We start from the raw sequence: 22,195 nt of genomic DNA on the forward strand, positions 1-22,195 counted from the left end.
TGGGGTGTGGGAAAGGAAACTTGTTTTTTTTTTTTTGATAGACATCAAATCCTCGTCTTGTATCGATACCAGTCACTCTTATGGAGGGAAAAGAAAGAGCTGCTCATCTGAGAGGTCGATCAGCTAGGAATCTACATCACGATATTTTGAAGAACCTCGCCCATTTCAATCAAAAGCTCAAACTTCTCCCGCTTTGAGGACACTCTATTCAGATAGATGGCTTCCCAGGCGCCATCACCATTAGGGCTCATGCAGAGTTATAGGATCTACAAGCTGACTTGAGCCTCTAGGTACTTTTCCCAGACGTCCTCGATGTCGTTGTGGTATATCCACGGCAATCCTTCCTCGCTCCCAAACGACGCCATCTTGATCTTCAGCAGGGACTCGAACGACTTATCGGGGGCATTGGCCACCGCCTCCTTTGCCTTTCGCTTCTGTTCGTCGAGATATTGGTACCTATATAGAAAGATTCAGCGGTTTTAATCGCGCAATCACACACGCAGAGTGGAAAGAGGCAAACAAACGCACATTCTAAGATAGTACGGTGACCTGACGGCGTCGAAGATTTCAAGAGCTTGTGCGAGGCCGCCCTTGGGAATGTCTCGAGTGTATTCGATGGCTCGTGCGAGGATCCAGCCGTCCTCCAACGCAAACGCCGCCCCTGAACCGAAGGCTCCTGGTTGATGATGAGTACATAGCGCTTACCGAAACGGCAAGATGTACGACACATACCCGATAGCGGATGGCTCGCGTCCCCAAGCAGCACCACTTTGTCCCACGCGGTGAGTTTTTCCAGCCTTGGGCCTGCAAATGCCGCAAATTCCCTCCACTGTCCTTCGGGGACGCGGGACATCACATCTCTGACGCGCGGGTCATATTCCTAGCCCATATATCAATGCTTTGCATGACTTTTCGTACGGAAGAAGGGGGACGATTCGAGAGAAACATACCGTGAAATGAGACTGGACTCTCTGGTTTGTTGTTGGAATTCCCCAGCTAAACCTCTTCCCGCCTACGGTCTCTGGATCGACGAGGTTCCGACACGAGATTTCAAACATCCTCTCACTTTCGCCCAGTTCCTCCGGATCGTCGACCGGGGAGAGATAGACGTGGCCCGCGGGACCGTACCACCACGACGTCAGCGAGTTGAGCTCAGCTTGGTGGGAAATGGTGCTGATGGGGATGAGCGTCCGCCAGATCGTTGTCCCTGTGTACGATGCCGGTTTAGATGAGAACGACAACGATCCAAATCAGCATACCTGTGAATTTGATCCTGTGGTCAGGAAAGATACTGTCCCTCACGACCTTGCAGCGTCTCAGGAGTCAGGATTTCCACGCAGAAAGGCGAAGCACTCACGGAGCGGATGCCGTCTGCCCCTACGACGAGGTCGGCAGTCGTCTCGAAACCGTCTTCGAATAGAAGCGATATACCTCCTTGAGGCAGGTTCTTCAGCGCGACAAGCCGTTTGTTGAGCTTGATCGTTTCCGGAGCAACTTGCTTGAGCAGGGCGGATTGAAGGCGTGTCCTCCTCACTCGCCGCGGTTTATACTGGACGGGCATAGAAGACGACCTCGTATCCAGGATCTGTCCATTCACGCCATTGCTGATGGGGATGCCAAGTCAATATCCTATTTTTTTGAGACAAAAGAGACAGTCATTGGACAATCTGCAGAGCCCCTGTTCGACGTACCGATGCAAGACTGTTGTCTTTAGATGCCCCTTGACATCCTGAGCGGCACCCATCAGCTCCAGCACTCTCCAGCAGTTATACCCGATGCGAATCCCCGCCCCTATCTCTCGCAGCTCTCTGGCTTGCTCATAGATGGTCACTTCGACATTCGGGAGCGCGGAGAGCGCTATGGCAGCACCCAGGCCAGCTGGACCGCCGCCGCAGATAGCCACACGGAGCCTGCTGGGTTCAGGAGGGAGTTTTTGGGCCACCATCTTTCGACAAGGTGCTTTTTCTGCCTTTCCGGTTATTGATCAAAAGAAGGCCATTCCCAAATCTTGAAAGGGAGTGATCTGTTTCTTATCTGGATGCACAGGATAAGGATGAGCCATGCACGCGCGTGGGCCAGAACCTCCCTCTCAACACGAATTGCCATGACGTGCTTTCGGAATGGGATCGCACCACGAGTCGCTGTCTGCATATGCATGTTATCGGTGCCGCGGCATTCACCGTGAGAGATGGTATTCAGTGAATGTTCAGCTCGACTTCTTACCTGTACACCCCGGGGAGAACAATACATCCAAACGGATACGGTATCATGGTCAAAACAGCCTGTGGCTAACCTGGTGGGTAGGTGGCTAGAGAGGTGCCGTGCACCATCTATCTACTATATTGCCGACAATCCTTCATTAGTCAGATTCGGCGATTCCTCGTTTCATGCCGATCCCTTTGCTCCGAGGCATCTGCGCAGTACAATGTATGTATTAAGCCAAACCCGGTATCACAACCACCGCTATCAATATCTAGCATGATTCTTTCTATTTTATACGCTCCCTGACATTGGCTTCCACCAAAAGTGTGCGAATATAGAGTCATTACCCGGCGCACTATCACTTAATCGAATTTGTCTTGATTCACAGAACTGACAGCAGCAAATCCAGGATTTATGCCGTTATGGACACCGATATCGAATTGGTTCCAGATTCTCAAACAGGCCCTCAGGACAGATATCAGATAGAGAGGCATGAAGGCGTTCCACAGCACGACGAGAACTCACTTGATCCGGTCGATGGAGGCTGGGCTGCTTGGAAACTACTTTTCGTGGCATACATTTTTGAGGCGTTGCTCTGGGGTAAGTACTCGGGGAGATATGTGCTTCCGTTCATCTGGCTCATGCTGCTTGCATTGTCCAAGTACTGACTTGTTATAGGCTTCCCACTCTCCTTTGGGGTCTTCCAAAATTACTACTCCCAGCTGCCTGACTTCGTCCATCAGCGGTACATCTCGGTGATCGGGACGATCGCGTCGGGCATGTCGTACATGGGCGCTCCCTTGATCATTCCCGTATTGAGACGGTACGCGAAATATCGTCGGCAGATGATATGCTTTGGATGTACGGAGTCATGATTCCACGAGATTGACCAGCGTCCAAACTGACACGGCAGGACAGGGACATTATGTATCTTGGGGATCCTATGCGGATCTTTCGCCCGCACTGTGGGCAGCCTTATCTTTACCCAAGGCTTGATGTACGGCACGGGGTTCATCATCTTCTACTATCCCATCCTCAGCATGGTCAACGAGTACTGGATCGCCCGACGGGGCATGGCGTACGGCATTCTGTGCAGTGCATCCGGATTCTCGGGCATCGCCATGCCGCTGTCCTTGGAGGTTCTGCTCCACAAATATGGGTATCCGACGACGCTGCGATCCATCGCCGTGGGCCTGGTCGTATTGACAGGGCCATTGATACCCGTGCTGAAAGGACGGCTGCCTCCGTCCGTGCAAAACCACACGCCCCGGACCAGCTGGGTGTTTCTCAAGACGCCGCTCTTCTGGATCTACACAGCCTCGAATCTGATGCAGGGACTGGGCTACTTCTTCCCTTCGCTGTACATCCCGTCGTACGCCTCGACGCTCGGCCTGAGCTCGCGGCAAGGCTCCCTCCTTCTGGCCATCATGTGCGTCTCACAGGTGCTGGGCCAGTTCAGCTTCGGATACCTCTCAGACCGGAGGGTCTCGGTCACGGTGCTCTCCTTCGCATCGACCCTCATCCCCGCGGCCGCGGTGTTCGCGCTCTGGGGCCTGGCGCGAAACTTCGCCATGCTGTCAGTCTTCGGGCTGATCTACGGCTTCTTCGGCGCCGGGTACACGGCCCTCTGGGCGCGCATGGGCCTGGGTGTCACCACCGACGTCACGTCCGCCTTTGCGGTGTTCGGCCTGTTCAACTTCGGGAAGGGCATCGGTAACGTCCTGGCCGGCCCCATCAGTGCCAACATGTTGTTCAACCAAATCCATATCGGACAGTACGGGGTCGGGAAGTACCAAGTGCTCGTGCTTTTCACGGGCTCGTGCATGCTCGCGAGTGCCCTGAGTATCGCCGTGGGGTATCTGAAGATTCGGAAATTCTGGTTGCTCGGTTGACACCGGGTAAGTGGATTTCTTAAAACAGCGTTTCAGAAGAATTCCCAGTCGGGATAGACTGTGTTGAACAAGCAGATTTATTACGCCGAGATAGATGCTACTGTTCTTTCCTTCATTGAATGACAGATTTCACTGTGACGGCATAGAAATGTAGAGTAGTATGGCTAGATTATGAGACAACAATTGACTTGCATCCCCAGCCTTTCTTCCCTTGGACAATCCAACTTCTCTTAGACTGATCATCAGCAGATAAGTACGAAGTATATAGAGCTCGAAGGCTCCGAGCGACTATTATCGCGGAAGCCAGTCTAAAGGCGAGGACCACCTCGAGTGGCTGTACGATCCCCGTTCTCTGGAAGTCCGTTCTTGTTCTCATCAGGCTCCAATGCTACGTATCACAGTATTATTGGCGGGAACTCGGCCATGGTGAATTCTCTGCGGCTTGATCCGATTGGTATGCTCACTTTTGCGATGGTGCATGTCTGTCCAGCTCCAGCCTCAGTTCGTTTCAGTCTTTTCTTTTGGATGATTTCCCCCTACAATCAGATGTAGACACTTCCGATTCCATCCCATCCCATCCCATCCCATTCAAGCCGTGAGCTAGCTGTTCGCGACGAGAAGAAAGAAAGAGAAGAAAAATAATGGACTGGGAACAACAAGTGGCCAAGTTCCAAACGCTCGACTTCCATCCCTACCAGTTTCACCCCCTCGCCGAATGCCTCGAGAGCCACACGATCTGCCAGAGAGTCGTCGTCGACCACGAGAACAGCCTGCCCAAGCGGCTGCTCCACCTGGACAGACCCACAGGGCATGATTTCCCCGCAAAGCTCGTGTTCACCGAGGACATCAAGCAGAAGCCGGTACGCTACGTCGCCCTGAGCCATTGCTGGTCGCACCTGTCGGACGCGGAAAAGTTCGCCATAAAAACGACACCTGACAACCAAGATCTTCGTGCCCGGAAGGTCGACGTCGGGACTTTTCCGCGTAACTACCAGGCTGTCATGGTCATGTGTCGAAGTTTCGGCTTTGAGTACTTCTGGATGGATTCGATATGTATCTTACAGGTAGGTTCCGGTCTCTTCATCACCATTCATTCTTTATCAAGGCCCCCAGCGAAGAGGAAAAGGTCGAGATGTAGATTGCTTGAATTGAATTCGATCTTGGAAATCCTCCTTTGCTTACTGGTTCCACTTTGTCTGGGGTAATCTTAAAAGGACGACGACCAAGAATGGAAAGAAGAATCCGTCCGCATGAGGCATGTGTACGGTGCAGCGACCCTGACCATTGCCCTGAACACGTCGCAAGATATTTTTTCCATGGACAGGAGCAAGAAGATCACACCCGAGTGGGAGGCGATCAGACAACAGTGCGCTGGCACACCCATGAAGAACCATGTGTTCATGAAGCGCGTTCTCGAGGGCGGCATACTGGGAACCCGAGCATGGTGCTTTCAAGAGCGTCACTTGTCGCCGAGGCTTTTCCACATCCTGGACAACGGCGTCGTCTTCTGCGAGTGTGCCGAAGTCTCGGTCTTCACCAACGCACCGAATTTGCTCGGCTTCCGTACAAATAAGCCGCAGGGGCAAAAGCTGGCGATCACCCAACGGCTCGTGGAGCTCATAAACGGGTCTAAGACCGGCTTGATGGTGCGCATGGTGTATTGGCATTACTATCTGTTGGAATACCAGCGCAGGGCACTATTCGACAACACAGACAACTTGACAGCCCTGGCAGGCATTGCAGAGTCGATGCAGTTGCACGGAGGCTGGACCTATCTGTCTGGACTCTGGAAAGGAGACTTGCCCCGAGGGATGTTATGGGAAAGCACCGGTTTCGGGCGCTTGCCGTCCGAAACACACAAACGATTTAGCCACTACCATGCGCCAACATGGTGCTGGAGCTCAGTCAATGGATCAACCAGAACTGTCCCAGAGTTGGTGGACGAGAAGGAGGCCCAGGTTTCGGACGTCTATGAAAGGGACAAACAGGAACCTGAACGGGACCACTACGTACACTCTTCCCTGGTCTCTGACATATATATCACGGGAACATCCACGGAACTGAACGTCAGCCCCTTGCCGAAGGGCTCTGCACTCGAACTTAAAGGCCTACTGATCTCTGGTCGGTGTGGTCGGCGGCGTGATGACCTAGGCGTCCAGCGCGAGTTTACCGCCTCTGACAAAGAGTGGTGGCATGACAATGGAACCTATATAAAGGGGAGTATCACATTCGACGTGCCTTCAGAGGCTCCTGGCCCTCTCTGGTGCCTTCTGTTGGTAAAAGCCCCAAACTTTGATCCCGGGTTGCGGCGGGCTAGGGCCTGGACAACCTGCTTGGGAATCGGCCTCGTGAAAACGAACTCCTCGAGAGCTCGGCCCGGTGGAATGCGGATGGGGCACCTTGGGGACGAAGGAAAAGAAGAGGAGGAAGATGTGACGGATAGCGTCCGCAGGGTGGATTCGATGCGAATGGGAAGCCTTCAGGAGGACGAAGAACAAGCGATCCATACATTTCGCAGGGTGGGTTTGATGCGGTTGACCATTACGAACGCCAGATGGGAAGAACTCTTATCACACTCACAGCTGCTCCGTATAATATAACAGGGGGAGACACTTTAGCGAGCTGGATTCAGCGCGACCACCACAGTGTCAAGCATGGTTGTTGTATCTCCAAGTCACTCACAAATTCTTATGAAGACAGGTATAGCGGAATTTTTAAAGCGCTGGAGACAGAACACCATGCGGTGCTGAAAAAATATTTGTTCCCCCAAGATAAGGTGAGCTTCATTCTGGTTAAAAGGCGATGGTCCAGGTGGAAAATGGAATGCTTTTCCTTCGTAGTTGTGATGGAAGGCGGTCACGTATGGCAGGCTGAGCAACCCAACACGGGGCCGGCCAGAGTTGAGCCAAAGTGGTATCGTCTCTGAGCAAAAGGAGCCAAGCAGCAAGACAGGGGACTCAAGTAGGTGCCAACATCATCCATTGTCGGCACTGAGGACAATCGGAGTCTGAGACCAATGGCACTCAATGGAACCATGACGAGGAGATTAGTCAATGACCACTATATCTGGAATGAATAGCAGCCTAGCCCCCACGCAGGTGCTCGCATAGCCAAGAACATAATTTGGAACACCTTACGTCGGACGCCGGACGTAAACGAGCTGTTACTGGCTTAGATCGAGAATGCCGGAGTTGGGGAGTCATTGTGACTTGTCCAAGGCGAGAGACATTGGTCTGAACAGCGGCTTATCTCTCTGCTTGCAGACAGGCACGTCTGATATCAAAGTGCAGTGTCGGATAAGACCAGAAGCAACGCATGCTGTGTCTATCATATTTGCGTTGCGAAAGACGATCTCATCCCCCAACTTTCCGGCGGACTGCATGCTGTCATCCTTATCTGTTTTCGTCGTGTTGTAACAACCATGCAACTAACGTGTCTCAATCGGGTTCGTAGCTCGTGTCGTAGTCTTTGGACGGGTCCTCGTAGACGAAAATAGTTGTCGCATTACTGGATAGACTATAATGAGAAAGGGTGTGGCTTGCGAAACTTTGGTTCGAAGCTGGCGAATGTTCGCTGCCGTCCGATGATTCGGTACTTGATTCTCTTCTCAAAAAGCGCATTCGATCGTCTCGATCCTGAAGAGTCGGCAGAAGCACGTCGAAGACATTCTCAACGTGGAGCCCTCTCGATTTCGCGCTTTGGAAAGCCTTTTCAAGCCAGTCAGTAGCCGCCGTGTGACCTGTCTTTTGATAATACGCAAATGCCAGGTTCGCAGGAAAGTTGATGATGTTGGCGCCCAATGCTCCCATCTCTGGTTGTAAGCAATAGGGAATACATCGGCAGACATTGGCCGCTTGGGTTTCCGCGTCGAAGAGCTCCATCAACGATGCGCGGTCGACAGAGCTCAGTCGTTTTTGATCTCGGAGATCGAGTGCTTGCAAGATTTCATTTCCCACTTCGCTCAATGCCAGCGAACATGTATGGTAGACCAGACGTGCGTGGGCGAACAAGTGGTTTTCGAACCACAAATCGGTGGCAAAAGGAGAACTAGGTATTTCGGCTGGATCGTGTTCGACGATTCGTGGCGTCGCCCCCTTCTTTGTCCCATCCCTCCACCGATTCATTTTTGTCTGTAGATCTTTGCATTCGTCCAGCAACCCAGCAAGCTCCGCCGTCGTGTCAAAATCATACTCCCGGAGAATGTCAAACTTCTCCATGATGCCAGGGATAAGAGTTCCAAGATCAACCATCCTGTCAAAATATGTCCGGTGCTGGAACTCCCACGGTATCGTGCGCCATTCTTCCGTCGCCAGGTAGGTCGCTTTTCTCTGCAGAATGGCAGCATATATGGTGGGGATCCTCGAAGCCAGAAAAGGGTGATGAGCATACCAATTCTGATGACGCCCAGCGCCACGAAGCTGGATCAGTCGAGCCGCTCCTGAGGCATGTGCCAACCAACTTCGCGAATTGAGTGCTGGACCCTCAAAGACCTCATAGAGCCCCAACAGCATACACGCCATCAGGACGTGATCGGAATGCATTCGTTGGGAGTCGAAGAGCGCGAGCTGTAGCTCCTTGAGTGCCTTTCCGTAAAATTTGGCACTTTCATGAACCAGACGGACGTCCTTGTGACCTTGACCGACCCTCGAAATACTCAAAGCGGAAAAGGCGTCGGCCAAGGAGTTGTCCTGTTTCGAGACACTCTGGATGACCTCCGTCCAATTCATGGGATGGCCACACCGCACTATAAAGTCGTCTCGGCATGCTGCATCTCCATGGGGCATATAGAGGTCCCAAAATAGACTCTTGCATTGCGATTCCAGCGCTCCCCGATTGACTGAGCCCGGGAGAGGAACGATGGAGGGTCTGGCACGTGCGATAAAGACGGCATGTTGAACTTTTTTACTGGCGGGGTGAAAAATGAAGGTACGCTCCCGGTCATAACCGCCGCAAATATTGCCACTTGAGAGGCATTGACCACAGATTGGACGTTTCTGATCGCACTGAAGCAAAGAAGTGAGCATGTGTGATAGAGGGTGGCTCTTTTCTGCAATACTTACACCCTTTTTCCGCCGCCGACAGGTGCTGCAACCTTTGCTTTTCCCAGGGACGCCAACCATTTCTTCTCAAGTGTTCAAACAGGGAGTGTGTGCAGCAAGTAGCCAACTGTATCTCGTGCAAGGGGTGAGACGGGATCTCATCTTGCGATCGTAAGCGCACGCGTGCAAGGACGTTTAAGCGGTGCTCGACCAAAGAGGCGCATTCTGGTTCAGGTATGGGGATAAGTACAGTTGCATGCTCTAGAGCGTAGGCAAGAGAGTGCGGTTTGGAACTTCCATGCCGTGGGTGTAAGTGCCAATAAGTATTCAGTAAGCACGAACTGCGACGCAGTCGACAGGGGACAGAACTGTAAGGCGGACTGACCGCATATGGATAGTGGCCGAAAGCCATGGATGATTTTGATCCAAGGGTCGGCGGTTGGAGAAGTACCTTGGAATCCTTGTAAGGGCTGCCATGCAATGGGGATGGCCGATGTAGCCCCCACAGGGGTGGAGGAGGGGCATAGCCTAGGCTAGTGAGGCTATCAGGCGGGGGGCGAACAATGAACACGCAAGGAAGTTGACAACCTACCGGAATCAGAGAAAAAAACCATTTCCACCAAAACAAACCTTGGGGTGTCGCCATTGAGATCATAGGGCTTGAGGGGGGTGCTGGGGCGGTCGATCCCTAAGGACTCATCACCAGTCGGGGTCTGACATGCCACCCACGTCAGTGCTTCCTCGGCACCTGCCAGTGCCAATTAAACGCCAATCAAGTGCCAATAGGTGCCCCGCCAATTTCCCAGCGGCCACCCCTGGCGCATGCCGTATGCTGCACGTTGCACGCCGTATGCGGTGTGTCGTGGCAACTGTAAACAAATCAGTCCGCTTTCACTTTACTACTCAACCACCATTTTCTCTATACAGTTCAGTAAACTGCTTACGAGCACCATCTTTGCATGGTCTCTGCACTGTTAGCAATAATTGTAATGGCATAATCAGTATTGGCGTCACCATGAATCGTCAAGAGTTCGCCCACCTCTTATCCCAGACACAGTCGATGATGGCTCCCTCACGAGTCCCGACTCCTGCGCACCTCACCTCCGATTCCTGTCGGCATCACCCAGCTTCGGCTGCGTCGCCTCCTCCGCTATCACCTCGGCAGAAGTTCCAAGCACATGTACGGACGTTGAGTGATCAGACTTCAACCCCGCCTCGAAACGCGTCCACGACTCCCACGAGGTCACCAGGGTTGCAGCATGTTTCTAGTTTACGTGTCTCATATCGCCCAAGCTCCTCTCCGAGAAGCCCTTCGCGATCGAGTCCAACCTGGGAAAACCACGAGTCGACACTCAAAGCGTTCAACAACACCCACAATGAGCCATACTTCATCAGAGAAGAGCGGGAAGCCTGGAGTAGACCATCCCCGACCAGGACAACTGTGCCCTTCAACGACGATGTCCTCTTTCTACAACCACCCCCGGCACCTAGTCCAATTCTGCAACCAAGCAAACAACTAAGAGAACTGCGTCCTTTTGCCCCTCTGGCCCACCCGGTGGACGTGAACGAAAGACCCAAAACTAGTCGAGGGCCAGCGCATAAGAATTCGATTTTTGCAATCGAAAATGCCGATTCCAACTCTACGGAGGAAGAGGATCTGCCTTTACGAGCGTCAAGGTTTGCAGAGGGGAGTATGAATGCCCGGTCTGCTGGAATATCTTCCACCTGGCAGGAGCATGGTTCAATCGCTAGCTGCTCTGAAACCGAATCAGATGGCGATGCTACCCCACGAGCGTCCCCACAGCGCTCTTCTATCGATCTGAACGAGTTCAGACCAGAGACTGTAATCGCACCTACATTCAAGCAACGCCTTTTCAAATTTGGCGCCAAGGCCAAATCAAAAGAAAGTACGACAAAGGTGGAAGGGGAACCGGCTGCAAAAAAGAAGAATGGCCTGAGAAAGAGCATGTCGCTATGGAACCTCCATGGTGACAGAAAGAAGACTGCAGAGGGTTCAGAGAGCCCGGAAAAGAAATCCGCAGCCTCAAGTCATAACAGCGAACTTGAGGTGCTCAATGATAGAAAGAGACGCGCAGAGGAGGCGTACGCTCAACAATTTGGCATGAAGAGGAGAAAATCCAATGTGGGCCTGGCTACAGCAACAGACATCTCCGAGATGGGAGCTACGATTCGCAGCCAATCCCAGAGCATGCCGCTTCCAAACAACAATAGACGTCCAAGCCAGTCTCCGTCGAAGACGGTCGCGGCTGAGCCCGAATGGTCTGACAGTCATAATGACCTCGATTATCAGAAACGGCCAACCCGCCGGGAACTGGAAAAGGAGAACCAACAGCTGCGAGCTTTGTTGAGACAGAAGCAGCAAGATAAGACCACTCAGCCGGCGCCATCTTCTTCCCGGCAGCATACTCTGACTCCTGGAGTCCACGAAAATGACCTCTCCACAGCTCAGTCCTCTGCTAAGAAGCAGACCCAGAAACAGACTGGAGCAGCAGGCCCGCATGTTCCCCCAATACCGGAGCGCGCGGCGTTGAGGACATTGAGCAACACCACAAATCAGCCGCATGTTAAGAACAAGGGCAACGGCGATCTGGTGATCATTTCAACATCAGATGTTAATGACCAACAAAAACATAATCCGAAGAAGCAGCGCCGGCGTTCGTCCGCCGTCAGGGGTGAAGGGTTTTCGCATCCGTTCTCTGCCATTATTGAAGAAGACGAAGAAACAGGAATAGCACAGTCTCGGAAGGAAAATCAATGCCCGAGGGGTGATATGGAGTTGGTGGCAGAAATGAAATCGGCCAATGGTGTTGTGAACGTCAGGGGAATGAAGGGCCAAGAGCACGTTGCGACGATGCAGGTCAAGGGTGTTCAGAGGGAGAACTGGGAATGGCCTGACGACGTTTTCTGAAAGACACGCAGAAGCCACCTGGAGACAGGCTAGAGGCCAGAGTTTGCCAGGGGAACGAGGCAGGCACCCTATGGTTGATGAGACATGACTGTTGGTTGTTTGAGTTCAGGGCGTGGTGGATCGAACTTGGGTTGGAGCGGGATGCAATACGAGAACGACGTGATGAATCAACGTGGACGAGGTGATTGCCGACATGCAGGGCATTGGAATCATCATGACTTCAGGTGATTGATGTCTAGAGTGTTGGTGGGTTTGATTCTATTTCTTTTCTGTCTTTCATATGTTGCACGGCCGAGCGAGTTGATCTTTTGGCGCCATAAGCGACGTGTCCGGGTTCAATTTGATTGCATGGAGGATGGATTTCGACTTTGTTCGATGCCCATGCTGCTGCTGCTGCATGACAGTCTGGACCGTGGAATGTCCGCCACGAATCCCCGGCACATGAAGGCTCTCGGCGACAGCTGGTGTTGTTTCTCTTTTTTGGGCTGCCTGATCGTTTCTTTTTTTGCTTGATGTTCACGTACACATTTGTACCTGGCATGGTCTTACATTGCACAGCACAGCATAGTTGCCCGGCTTAGCATAGCATAGCATAACATAGCACGGCGTAGGTCCAATGGCAATAAACGTGAATTACATATCAACAATGATTCATCCACGACGAGATCATGCCAAGTCTCCTCTTTCAATGAGTACGGTACAGTAGGGTTTAATAGGCACAGGTTCGCTGCTTCGCGGTATATTCATGCATGCATTTATGTATTCCACATGTCTGCACGTCACATGTGCGTTTTATTTATGGTCCATTGCTATATGTATACACATTATATATGGCCCGAACTGTGCTTTATCCTTTCCTTTACCATTTTCGTCCAGGAAAGGGAAAGCGACCGCTTTAATCTGAGCTTTGACAGAGCGTCTAGCTGAGCATCACTGAGCAATCCCTGAACAAACACTCCTGCCCTTTCGCTGTTGTCTAGACCTCATTGTAGCCTTAGGCGTAGCATTGCGACAGAGTGCGTGGTTGAATTGTACAATACGTACAACTGAGAGCCGAAATCTTACTAAGCAAAATGGTGGTCCAGCTCTGGGTGAGCTCTGGGTGAGCTCCCCCAAATCATCAACTGAATCCCACATCACGCAAGTAGACCATCAACCTGCACCAACAAACAGACTCTCGCTGTCATCACATTCGTGGCGCTAACTATTCGCACGCATTACCCGCAGCTTACCGTGCTTGTGAGGTCAGGCGCTCAGGTGGACTGTGCACAGAGCATTTGCCACGCGCCTCCAGAAAAGAATTCAAGCAATAGGGGAACATTATTCCACACCCAAGTTTCCACAACCAGTCTCGGTGTCTATCTAAGCCGACGATGACAACACATCACACCAAGGAAGCAAAGAGATTTTGGCTACGCGAATGCAAGGCAACTCGGGCGGAGAAGGCGCTCGTCGTGGTGGGTCCAAGATTTTGGGAACCATCCAGTGACAGCCAGACAGACATATGCAGCCAGACCGTAAGGAGAGGTGGCCATCCAGCCCAACGAGCCATCCTGGTCAGCCTCAGGACTGTGTTATAAAGACACTTCTATAGACGGCCTGCTATCCTGAATCTAAGACCTAAAGTTGAGCGCACACTCCTACAACGAGGTTCTATTTGGCTTCGCGCATGTTTCGTTCGGCCTAACAAGATGTCTACGTCCATCGCTCTATGCGAGGGACTGGAATCGTCCTAGGATATTCACAAGAACACCATCCGCACATTCTACTTCGTTCAAGATCACAGTCTGGAAGAGCTCAGACGCGAGATGGCGACAAAACATCACTTCCACAAAACGTAAGCCCCATTCTCAACATCCCTACAGCTGAAAACTGAACCTTGTAAAAGGAAGGCACAGTATGAGTGCAAATTCAAGGAATGGGGGATTCGGAAGAACTTAAGTAAAAAGGAATGGCACAAGGTCGGGGCCGTAATAGGCAAGAGGAAAAGGGAAAACAAGGAAAGTGAAGTATGCATTGATGGGGTACCAATGGTCCAAGAGAAGGTGAAGAAAGCAATGTCGCGGTACGGACTGGCCTCAACAGCGCTCTTTCAAGGTACATTTCAGCCTCAGCCTCATCCTACCGAAGATTCAAGGACCACTCACCACCTCAATAGCATCATCGCCAGCACTACCAGCTTTTGTTACCGTTCATACGCCTCTGCCTTTATCTCCAGGAAGAAACTCGTCACCACTGTTGAATTATGCTCCTACTTTGCTGGGCTCTCTTCCATTTGCGCGGTTTCAATCATTTCTCATGGCGGGAGGTACGGCTCATCTATGGCCCTGTAGTGCTGAACTATATCTGCGATTTCCTTCGCGAGACGTTCCCGACTCGATGATGTGAGAAATTTGCTAACGATGGGTTTTCAGCGAATGTTCACAACAGCTCCTCCAGAAGCAGCGCTGTGACATTTAGCCTGCAGCCGCATGGCTTCCCGCCGAGCTTGATTAACTCCTTCAGATCAGAAAGGGGACACGAGAATTTTGGAAATGATCTCCATGCACTAATACCGGAACGACTTTTAGCGAGTGGTGTCTCCTCTATGCCGATGGCCTCATTACAAACCCAGTCATCTTCTGCCTTGAAAATGCTGGATCTCACTTGATTCATGGTGTCGAATAAGGTTGCTGGATCACACCGGGACATCGGTACACAAGTATACCATTGGGTCAATGACCAGGACAATACGCAACTTTTTGAATATCTCCTATCTCTCCAGAACCCAACAGCAGAAGCACTTGCAGAATACCTCTTTTCCATATCGATTGAGAACGAAGACGTTCATATCGTTAAGCGGATCCTAGATTCCGGTCTTGATCCCAATGAACTGAAATGTTCTGACCCATCGGGACGACAAATCACGCCTCTTCAGCGCGCGTGTCAACTTGGCAGTGTGGGACTTGTGCGAGCTTTGCTAGATGCTAAGGCAGATGTCAATGTGATATCTCCAGACAGTTATTCCCCTCTGGGATATGCGGTAGTGAACATCTGTCAAGCTGGGAACATTGTTGACATTGACCGTGAGTCCGAAGACATTGACAGTGAGCCTGAAGACAGCGACAACGACCTTGAAGACAGTCAAGCCATCGAACTGGTACGCATTTTGCTGGACGCAGGCGCAAGTGTTAACCCGGCCTCAGGCGAGTCTCCTCTGGCAATCGCTGCCAGTTATCATCATCTGGAGCTGGTCACTTTCCTTCTCGATAATGACGCAGATCCAGATCTCTCTCCTGGATATTTGAAGAAACCCCCGCTCATAGGTGTGCTGAATTCATTTGGGCCGCCATTTATTGTTGTCTCTATTGTCCGCAAACTGGTGCAGGCAGGTGCCAATGTGAATATTTCAACTAATTCCGAAGGCGAAAGGATCTTCACGGCCTTGGAATATGCATGTGACAGCGGCTATACTGAGGTGGTCAAAGTTCTTCTCAAGGCTGGAGCACGTACTACGGAACAAGCTCTGGTGAAGGCTATTTCCTCGAGTTTGCCCTGTGTCAAACTCCTAATCAGGAACGGCGCACCTGTCACAGAGACAACATTTGAAAAAGCGGCAGACCTGGGTGACGAAGACATGTGCCAACTTCTGTTGAACTCCGCACAAGAAAGCATGAAAGGGCGCTTCCGGACGAGAATGTTTACCTCCGCGATGAAACAGGGACATCAGCGTCTGATAGAAGAATTATCCGCAGCCGGTGTCGAGCTTCACGCCACTGTTCGGCTAACTGATGCCATCGAGGCTGCTGCTGAAAGAGGAGACATTGCGACCCTTCGCTTGCTTCTCCATGAAGATTCAAGATACCGAGAAACCGTTCTCCGATCTTTGGGCGACTCTCTCTACTTGGCTATTGCTCATGAACAACGAGACGTCACCGAAATGCTTCTTGCAGCCGGTGCGGACGTTAACGGTTCCAGAACAGGAAGAGCTCCTTTGAAGGTAGATGGTGAATGGACAAGTGGTGCATCCGACACAGGAAGAACTCCTCTCTTTGCGGCAATAAATTTGATGGATGCGCCACTCTCGGAAATACTCTTAACGTCTGGAGCGGCGGTGAACGTATTGTCTTCAGAAGGACATATTTACTCAGTTCTACCGTTAGCCGTGGCTCGAGGTGAGCGTCGATTGATCAAGATACTTATTGACGAAGGCGCTGAGATCGACGCCTGTTCAAGAGCTTCCGAGAGCAGAAGTAATGACAGAAAATCAGCGGTCACTGTGGCAGCGGAAAGAAATGACCTTGACAGCATTAAACTCTTGGTCGAAGCTGGCGCTGATGTTAACGCGTCTTTCGGCGGTGACACAGCGCTAGCAGCTGCTGTTCAGAACGGGAACACGGAGATCATCAACTATCTTGTTGGCTGCGGTGCGAAACCAGATCAGGAATGCTTGAATATCGCGATCGAGAAAATCACTGATGATGCCTTGGTCGAGCGTTTCTTAGCCGTCGGCCCTGATGTGACCGAAAAAGCCTTGCTCGCCGCTGCTCATCACAATCTGGACCGAATGCAGATGGTCCTGACGGCTAGATGGAATCGATGTGGAAGATATCCAAGAGCATTTGGCTCCCGGACGCTGCAACGTGCAATTGCGTCTTCAAGTACCTCGATGGTGAATTTGTTGCTGTCATACGGCATCAATTCAACCACTATCGTATACCAAAACTCTACGCCCTTCAGGAGAAGATCACATCCTGGTCTGCAACGGGACGAGTCTGCGTTTGGAACGGCAATCAGACTTGACATGACCGAAGACCTAGCTCTCGTCCAAAGGCTGTTGAACGCTGGTGCAGACCCGAACAAGATCGTATCCGAACAGCCAACCGACACTGCTCTTCTAGCTGCAATCAAACAGAACAATGTGAAACTTGTCGAAATGCTAGTGTCAGCCGGCGCTAAGGTGAATCCAAGGCTTATCCAGCGCATCTCGCGCACTCCTTTGCAGCTGGCAGTTGAGCAAGGGAGTATGGATATTGTCAACTTGTTGTTGGAGAAGGGGGCAGACGTGGACGCACCTGCATACGATCAATATGGAGCAACTGCCCTTCAATTCGCGGCAATCAAGGGATTTCTTGGCGCAGCGTCGATGCTGTTAGAGAAGAATGCTGATGTCAACGCCCCAGCTGCAAAGGTGGGAGGGAGAACAGCACTTGAAGGAGCGTCAGAGCACGGCCGGATTGATGTGATGCAGCTCCTGCTGGACTCTGGAGCTCGGGTCATCGAAGAAGGAAGCAGACAGTTCGAACGAGCTCGAGATTTGGCTTCGAAAAACGGCCACCGGGCAGCACGACGCCTTCTCGAGAATTACCGCACCCAGCTACTGAGTCCGCCCGCAAATCTGCGTCTATCGCCCATGGACAATGGAAATACTAATGGCGACCTAGCTTGCTCTAAACTGCCCATGGAAAATGGGAACAATGACGGCGACCCGGGTTGGACTGAATGGCCCATGGACAATTGGGACGGTGATCAAGACGTGGGTCAGACAAATGATACATGTATGTTGGGACTTGACTAGTCAGACGAGATGGTAAAGCACACCTGATTTTCGCTCACATTTGGCTCATAGACCATGCACCGTGCGTCAATAAGCCAGCAGATGAATACACCCTTTGCCCAGTGTTTGTACATAAGCAGCGTTGTGTCCCCAAAGACCGACCGACCCAAGAAATCACTAGGCCAAAAACACAGCGTCCCTGGCTCTAAAAGCCGCCTGACCCAAAATCTGGGATCCACATCTACTGTACTGTCTGCTGGGGGCATGAGATGTCATTGGCCGGGCCAAAATCTCATGCAGAGCTACCGACCGGGGTTTCTGCCAATTGATACGGAGCATCACCACGAGATTCTGGACTGGGTCCAACAAGCGAGCATGCGCGACCCATTGTGGCTCAGAACGAGGAGGAGTATGTCTGATCGCTGTCCCCAGAGAGAGTGAGTGAGTGAATGCCAGTACGAATCAGCCCGCCAGATTTTGGAAAGGCCAGTGAGGCGCCTCCTCCTCCTCCTCCTCCTCCTCCTGTCGAAGAAGTCGCAAGTCGTAAGCGTCGTCCCGGACTCTGGAACAGGATTATAGATTCGTATCAAACTCGACGTATGTACATACCTCAGTTTACATGGTCGGGGGCGTAGGCACATAATATAATTGAGAAACCTCGCCCACAATTAGCTGGCTGGCTGGCAACCTACCTGTCCTATTCTTTCTTGCTCCAGCGTGACAGACAGAACAGACGAGCCCATCTAGATAGAGACTTTCTGAAGCCCGACTCTTTTGCGAGCCTGACACACACACACACACACACACACACACACACACACAAAGAAAGCAAAGCCTCTGACTGGCTGGTCAAAACCACCGACGACCGTGTGAGACTTTTTAGAGAGCCAAACACCACCCAGATGCATCGATTTTCGACCGAAGCAGTCGTCGCGGTTGTCGGAGTGATCGTCACCCTGCCTCCCACCATGCTGATCTTGTGGAAATGCCTCAAGAGAAACAACAATCAGGGCTCGACGGCTCCGGCCGGAATTGAGGTATGTACAGTACGGAGTACATATGCCCCCCTCCTCGCAGCGATGGGTCGTATTCCCACGCCTTTCTTGAGGAGAAGCATCTTGGCGACAGCAGAAAAAGCTGACCTTGACACAACACATGGTATCGCGCCGTGTAGGCTGTAGACTTGCCAGTGCCGCCGCCGCCGTCGTCGTCGTCGTGGTCGTTGCCGTTGTCGCCACGTCAGGTCTGGTCATCTTGTCCGGACACTTTTCTCCCCCCGCCGCCGCCGCCAAATACAATATCGCTCTATCGTCATCGCCAAGTTTCGACTGAGGTAGTGATTATGGACATCATGGCCTCGCGATAGAGGAGACTCCCAAAAGGACTCAACGAGATCAGCCAGATCCACCGTCCGTCACACCTCTTTGCAACCTACCTACCTACCTACCCACCTACTAGAAGCTCGTGTGGTGCGTGTGGTGTAAAGAAAGAGGTTAAGGCCACCCGACTCAACGGGGCAAGGAGGAATAAAAATACCCGTACAGCACCAGAGGACGCGTACAAAAACTCACGTGTCGCCTGGAAGAAGCAATTCGAGTTTCAAGTCGCTCTTGTCGCGATCAGAGGTTGACGGAATACACATTAGATGATGAAGATAGATGGTGGCACAGTTCAAGCCAACAAAACGGACTGCTGCGCCGCAAGAGATCAGGCGGACGACACGACACGCCGCTTAAATATGTACCTCGGCAGTTTTGTGGGAGTTTTTGTTTCCTGCTGCTTTTATCAGTTACTGGCACCTGCAAGACAATTAATTAGAGGGGACATGAAAGCAGTAATCCATACAATATAAACACTTCGGACTGGCCATTCAATAGACAAGGCAGACAGAAAACGGGAGGAAGTGAGCGCTCAGGGTCCCGAGGGACATTTGTTTCGATAGCGAGATAGCCACTGTAGGTAGATATAAACACACACTCATACACACACACATACCTACCTACGCAGATAGATGGACGGTGTGTGTATGTATGTATATATGTATGTAAGTGATGTAGAAGGCGCTTAGATTTCCTACTTTTCTTTTCTTGACTTGCTGAGAAGGAGATCGCACGCGGGGGCCGGCAATGTACGAGAAGAAAATGGTTGATTGGGTTTGCTATTTGTTGATTTGGAAGGCTCGCTCGGACATCAAGCAAGGCATCATTAATACAACATTCATGCAATACAGAAGGATATAAAGGCAAGAAGACGAGAAAGAGAGTGAGTGGTCGTAGTAACAATAACAGGCCGCTGGCCCACTAAGATAGAGAGGAGGATATTGACCTGTGTAAGTACATATTCCCAAATCATTTCAATCATTCATCCATCCTTCCACTGAAAACAAATAAATATATCGATATCGTACCATGTCGTAGGGTGTCCAAGGACGAAGAAAGAAGGCGAACGGAGGAGACCTTGGTACCAGGTGAGGTACAGTAGCCCGAAGTTGCAGTTTGGATCGGGTCTCTTTGGTGAGTGAGCATTGGTTCCTTCGAGATCGAGAGGGAGAAAACGCGCAGACATGCAGCCATGATGCCATCTCTTGACTTCGCTGCCCATTTACCTTCACGGGATTCAATTAGTTCCAGAACCACCCACCACCACTCCGTCTGGACCGCTCGTGGTTGTTGGTTTGATCTTGCTGTTGCATTGGTAGTGGTTGCTGCTCGTGCTCCAACTCCGGTTCTGTCTCGGCCGTCGTGATTGGAATCCTCCGAGGGAACCGCTTGGAGGCTTCAGGCTGTTGCTGTTGCTGCTGTTCTTCGTCCTTCTGCTGCCCATCCAGTTCAGATTGAAAAAGATTCTGTGTCTCCCGGCTATCGGTCTCGGGGCGGGCGCTCGGGACGGGAAGATTCACTACGCCGAAGTTCTCATCGGTTTCTTCTGTCCCATCTGCGAACTGCCTTTTAACGACCATTCTCGATTCGACGGAGCCATCCGGTAATGTCCGCGTGGAGATCGTAGTCAGAGTTCCAACCACAGACTTGTTGGCAGGCTGCACGTCTTCGCTGTTGCTCGGGACAGAGCCGTACGAGTAAGCTGATGGAGATATTGTTGATGGGAGAGGAGTAACCGGCTCATTGACGGAGACAACAGCTGCCGTCTCAGGTTCTTTCTGCGAAGTTTGATCGCCAGCAGAAACAGCTGCACCTGTGGCAGCAGCTACGAGACTGTCAAGCTGCGGCTTTCCCTCCTCTGGCTCCTTCTCCGACGTCGTGGGATCTTCTACCGATTTATTGTGTCGACATTGACGGTTCCAGCGCCATCTGGCACAGAGATCTTCCGAGGTTGGTAGGGATTTTGTCGTGGCCGCAAATCTCGAGTCAATCGAGCGTTTGACGAGCATACCTTGCTCGCTGAAGCCCCACCGGTTCCCAAAACTGCCCCGGTTCACCATGTCGTGTATCCAAGTCTTGGGAGTTCGCCAAGTATTCCAGTTGTCCCTATCGACCATCTTTCCTGTCTGCTCCAAGCTCAACAGATCCTCAAACGCGTCAGCCCAAGGTTTGTGCCTCGCCATCTTCTCGTCCACGCTCGTGTACCATCTCTCGAAGAACTTGGCGCCAGAGATCTGAAATGGCACGCCTTCCGAATCTTGGATCTTGACTTTGAAAAGTCGCGGTTGTGCAGGATTGCAGAGGTATATTGGAGAGTAAGGGCTGAGCATAAGCCAGGGGATGGTCTCGTCCGGGTTATTGAACGGTTCCATCCGGCGAGCTGCCCAGAGAGAGTATGTCGTGGGCGGAGAAATGGGCTTCTCGCTTCGAGCGACGTTTTTGGTCTCGTCCGTATCGCCGCTGTTGTTGGTCGAGTGCTTCTCTTTCTGTCTGCCGTCCCAACCAAGAGCAGAGAACCAAGACCTGGAAGAGTTCTTCTCGGTCGATCCGTGAGCTGATGCCTCGGCGAACACTTGGACTTGTTTGTCATTCTCTTTCCACGGAACCGCAGAATAGGCATCCAATTCTGTCCGGGGTTGTCCTGCTTCATCGTACAGAGCAGGGCACTTGGCCGCATTCTTCTGCGGCTCTTGGCCGTTCAAAGCAGGACAGCGGGCAGCCCTGCCTCGGGTCCACCACGGCGTCTCCTTTGCTTCACTCCTGCTCTCCATCGAGTGTTGTCTCCACGCATCTTCCATGGACCGCCATGCTTCATTTTTGGACTTTTCCAGCTGCTGTCTCATCTCCTCCATCTCCTGCTCGACCTGCTTCCGGAAGCCCTCCTCCCACTCCTGTCGCTGGCGCATCAGGTCGTCGACTTCCTGCTTCAAGCGGTCACTGCGTCCGGGAGAGACGCCGAAGAATTGGGGAAATCCGGAGAAGAACGAGGAGAACTGCTCGTCAGCGAAGCGACGGAACAGGATGAATGGGTTCTCGTCGTCTTTGTTGGAGCGAGGATAGGGAGTCTGATAGGTGGGGAAGGGGTCCATGGGCGGAGGGGGCATGGAGTTGTCGGGGGGTTTCTTGTTGTCCGGCATGTCGTGTACGGTGGTATATAACAATGAACCGAGATTGAAGCAAGGAATTATGAAACAGAATCAAAAGGTAACACAAGGAGG

At 51.8% G+C, this 22,195-nt stretch overlaps 7 protein-coding genes across 7 annotated transcripts; 4 read left to right on the plus strand and 3 right to left on the minus strand.

The window, feature by feature from the left end:
* Positions 1 to 266: 266 nt before the first annotated feature.
* On the minus strand, positions 267 to 1,945 carry AYL99_03707 (hypothetical protein; the record flags this gene model as incomplete). The annotated part of the gene is made up of 6 exons (XM_018835221.1): positions 267 to 456; positions 529 to 676; positions 733 to 880; positions 951 to 1,207; positions 1,303 to 1,604; positions 1,692 to 1,945. 6 exons carry the CDS (start codon positions 1,943 to 1,945, stop codon positions 267 to 269), a joined length of 1,299 nt encoding a protein of 432 aa, XP_018694871.1.
* A 679-nt stretch (positions 1,946 to 2,624) lies between these two features.
* AYL99_03708 (hypothetical protein) lies at positions 2,625 to 4,094 on the plus strand (the record flags this gene model as incomplete). The annotated part of the gene is made up of 3 exons (XM_018835222.1): positions 2,625 to 2,802; positions 2,881 to 3,063; positions 3,121 to 4,094. The coding sequence occupies 3 exons, from the start codon at positions 2,625 to 2,627 to the stop codon at positions 4,092 to 4,094; spliced, it is 1,335 nt and encodes a 444-aa protein (XP_018694872.1).
* A 641-nt stretch (positions 4,095 to 4,735) lies between these two features.
* Positions 4,736 to 6,694, plus strand: AYL99_03709 (hypothetical protein; the record flags this gene model as incomplete). Its single annotated transcript, XM_018835223.1, has 2 exons — positions 4,736 to 5,158; positions 5,309 to 6,694. The coding sequence occupies 2 exons, from the start codon at positions 4,736 to 4,738 to the stop codon at positions 6,692 to 6,694; spliced, it is 1,809 nt and encodes a 602-aa protein (XP_018694873.1).
* Positions 6,695 to 7,531: 837 nt separating this feature from the next.
* On the minus strand, positions 7,532 to 8,821 carry AYL99_03710 (hypothetical protein; the record flags this gene model as incomplete). The annotated part of the gene is made up of 1 exon (XM_018835224.1): positions 7,532 to 8,821. The coding sequence occupies one exon, from the start codon at positions 8,819 to 8,821 to the stop codon at positions 7,532 to 7,534; it is 1,290 nt and encodes a 429-aa protein (XP_018694874.1).
* Positions 8,822 to 10,148: 1,327 nt separating this feature from the next.
* Positions 10,149 to 12,062, plus strand: AYL99_03711 (hypothetical protein; the record flags this gene model as incomplete). The annotated part of the gene is made up of 1 exon (XM_018835225.1): positions 10,149 to 12,062. One exon carries the CDS (start codon positions 10,149 to 10,151, stop codon positions 12,060 to 12,062), a length of 1,914 nt encoding a protein of 637 aa, XP_018694875.1.
* Positions 12,063 to 14,715: 2,653 nt separating this feature from the next.
* On the plus strand, positions 14,716 to 17,619 carry AYL99_03712 (hypothetical protein; the record flags this gene model as incomplete). Its single annotated transcript, XM_018835226.1, has 1 exon — positions 14,716 to 17,619. The coding sequence occupies one exon, from the start codon at positions 14,716 to 14,718 to the stop codon at positions 17,617 to 17,619; it is 2,904 nt and encodes a 967-aa protein (XP_018694876.1).
* Positions 17,620 to 20,218: 2,599 nt separating this feature from the next.
* Positions 20,219 to 22,114, minus strand: AYL99_03713 (hypothetical protein; the record flags this gene model as incomplete). The annotated part of the gene is made up of 1 exon (XM_018835227.1): positions 20,219 to 22,114. The coding sequence occupies one exon, from the start codon at positions 22,112 to 22,114 to the stop codon at positions 20,219 to 20,221; it is 1,896 nt and encodes a 631-aa protein (XP_018694877.1).
* Positions 22,115 to 22,195: the final 81 nt, after the last annotated feature.

Source organism: Fonsecaea erecta, assembly GCF_001651985.1.
Source record: "Fonsecaea erecta strain CBS 125763 chromosome Unknown Scaff3, whole genome shotgun sequence".
Taxonomy (NCBI): domain Eukaryota; kingdom Fungi; phylum Ascomycota; class Eurotiomycetes; order Chaetothyriales; family Herpotrichiellaceae; genus Fonsecaea; species Fonsecaea erecta.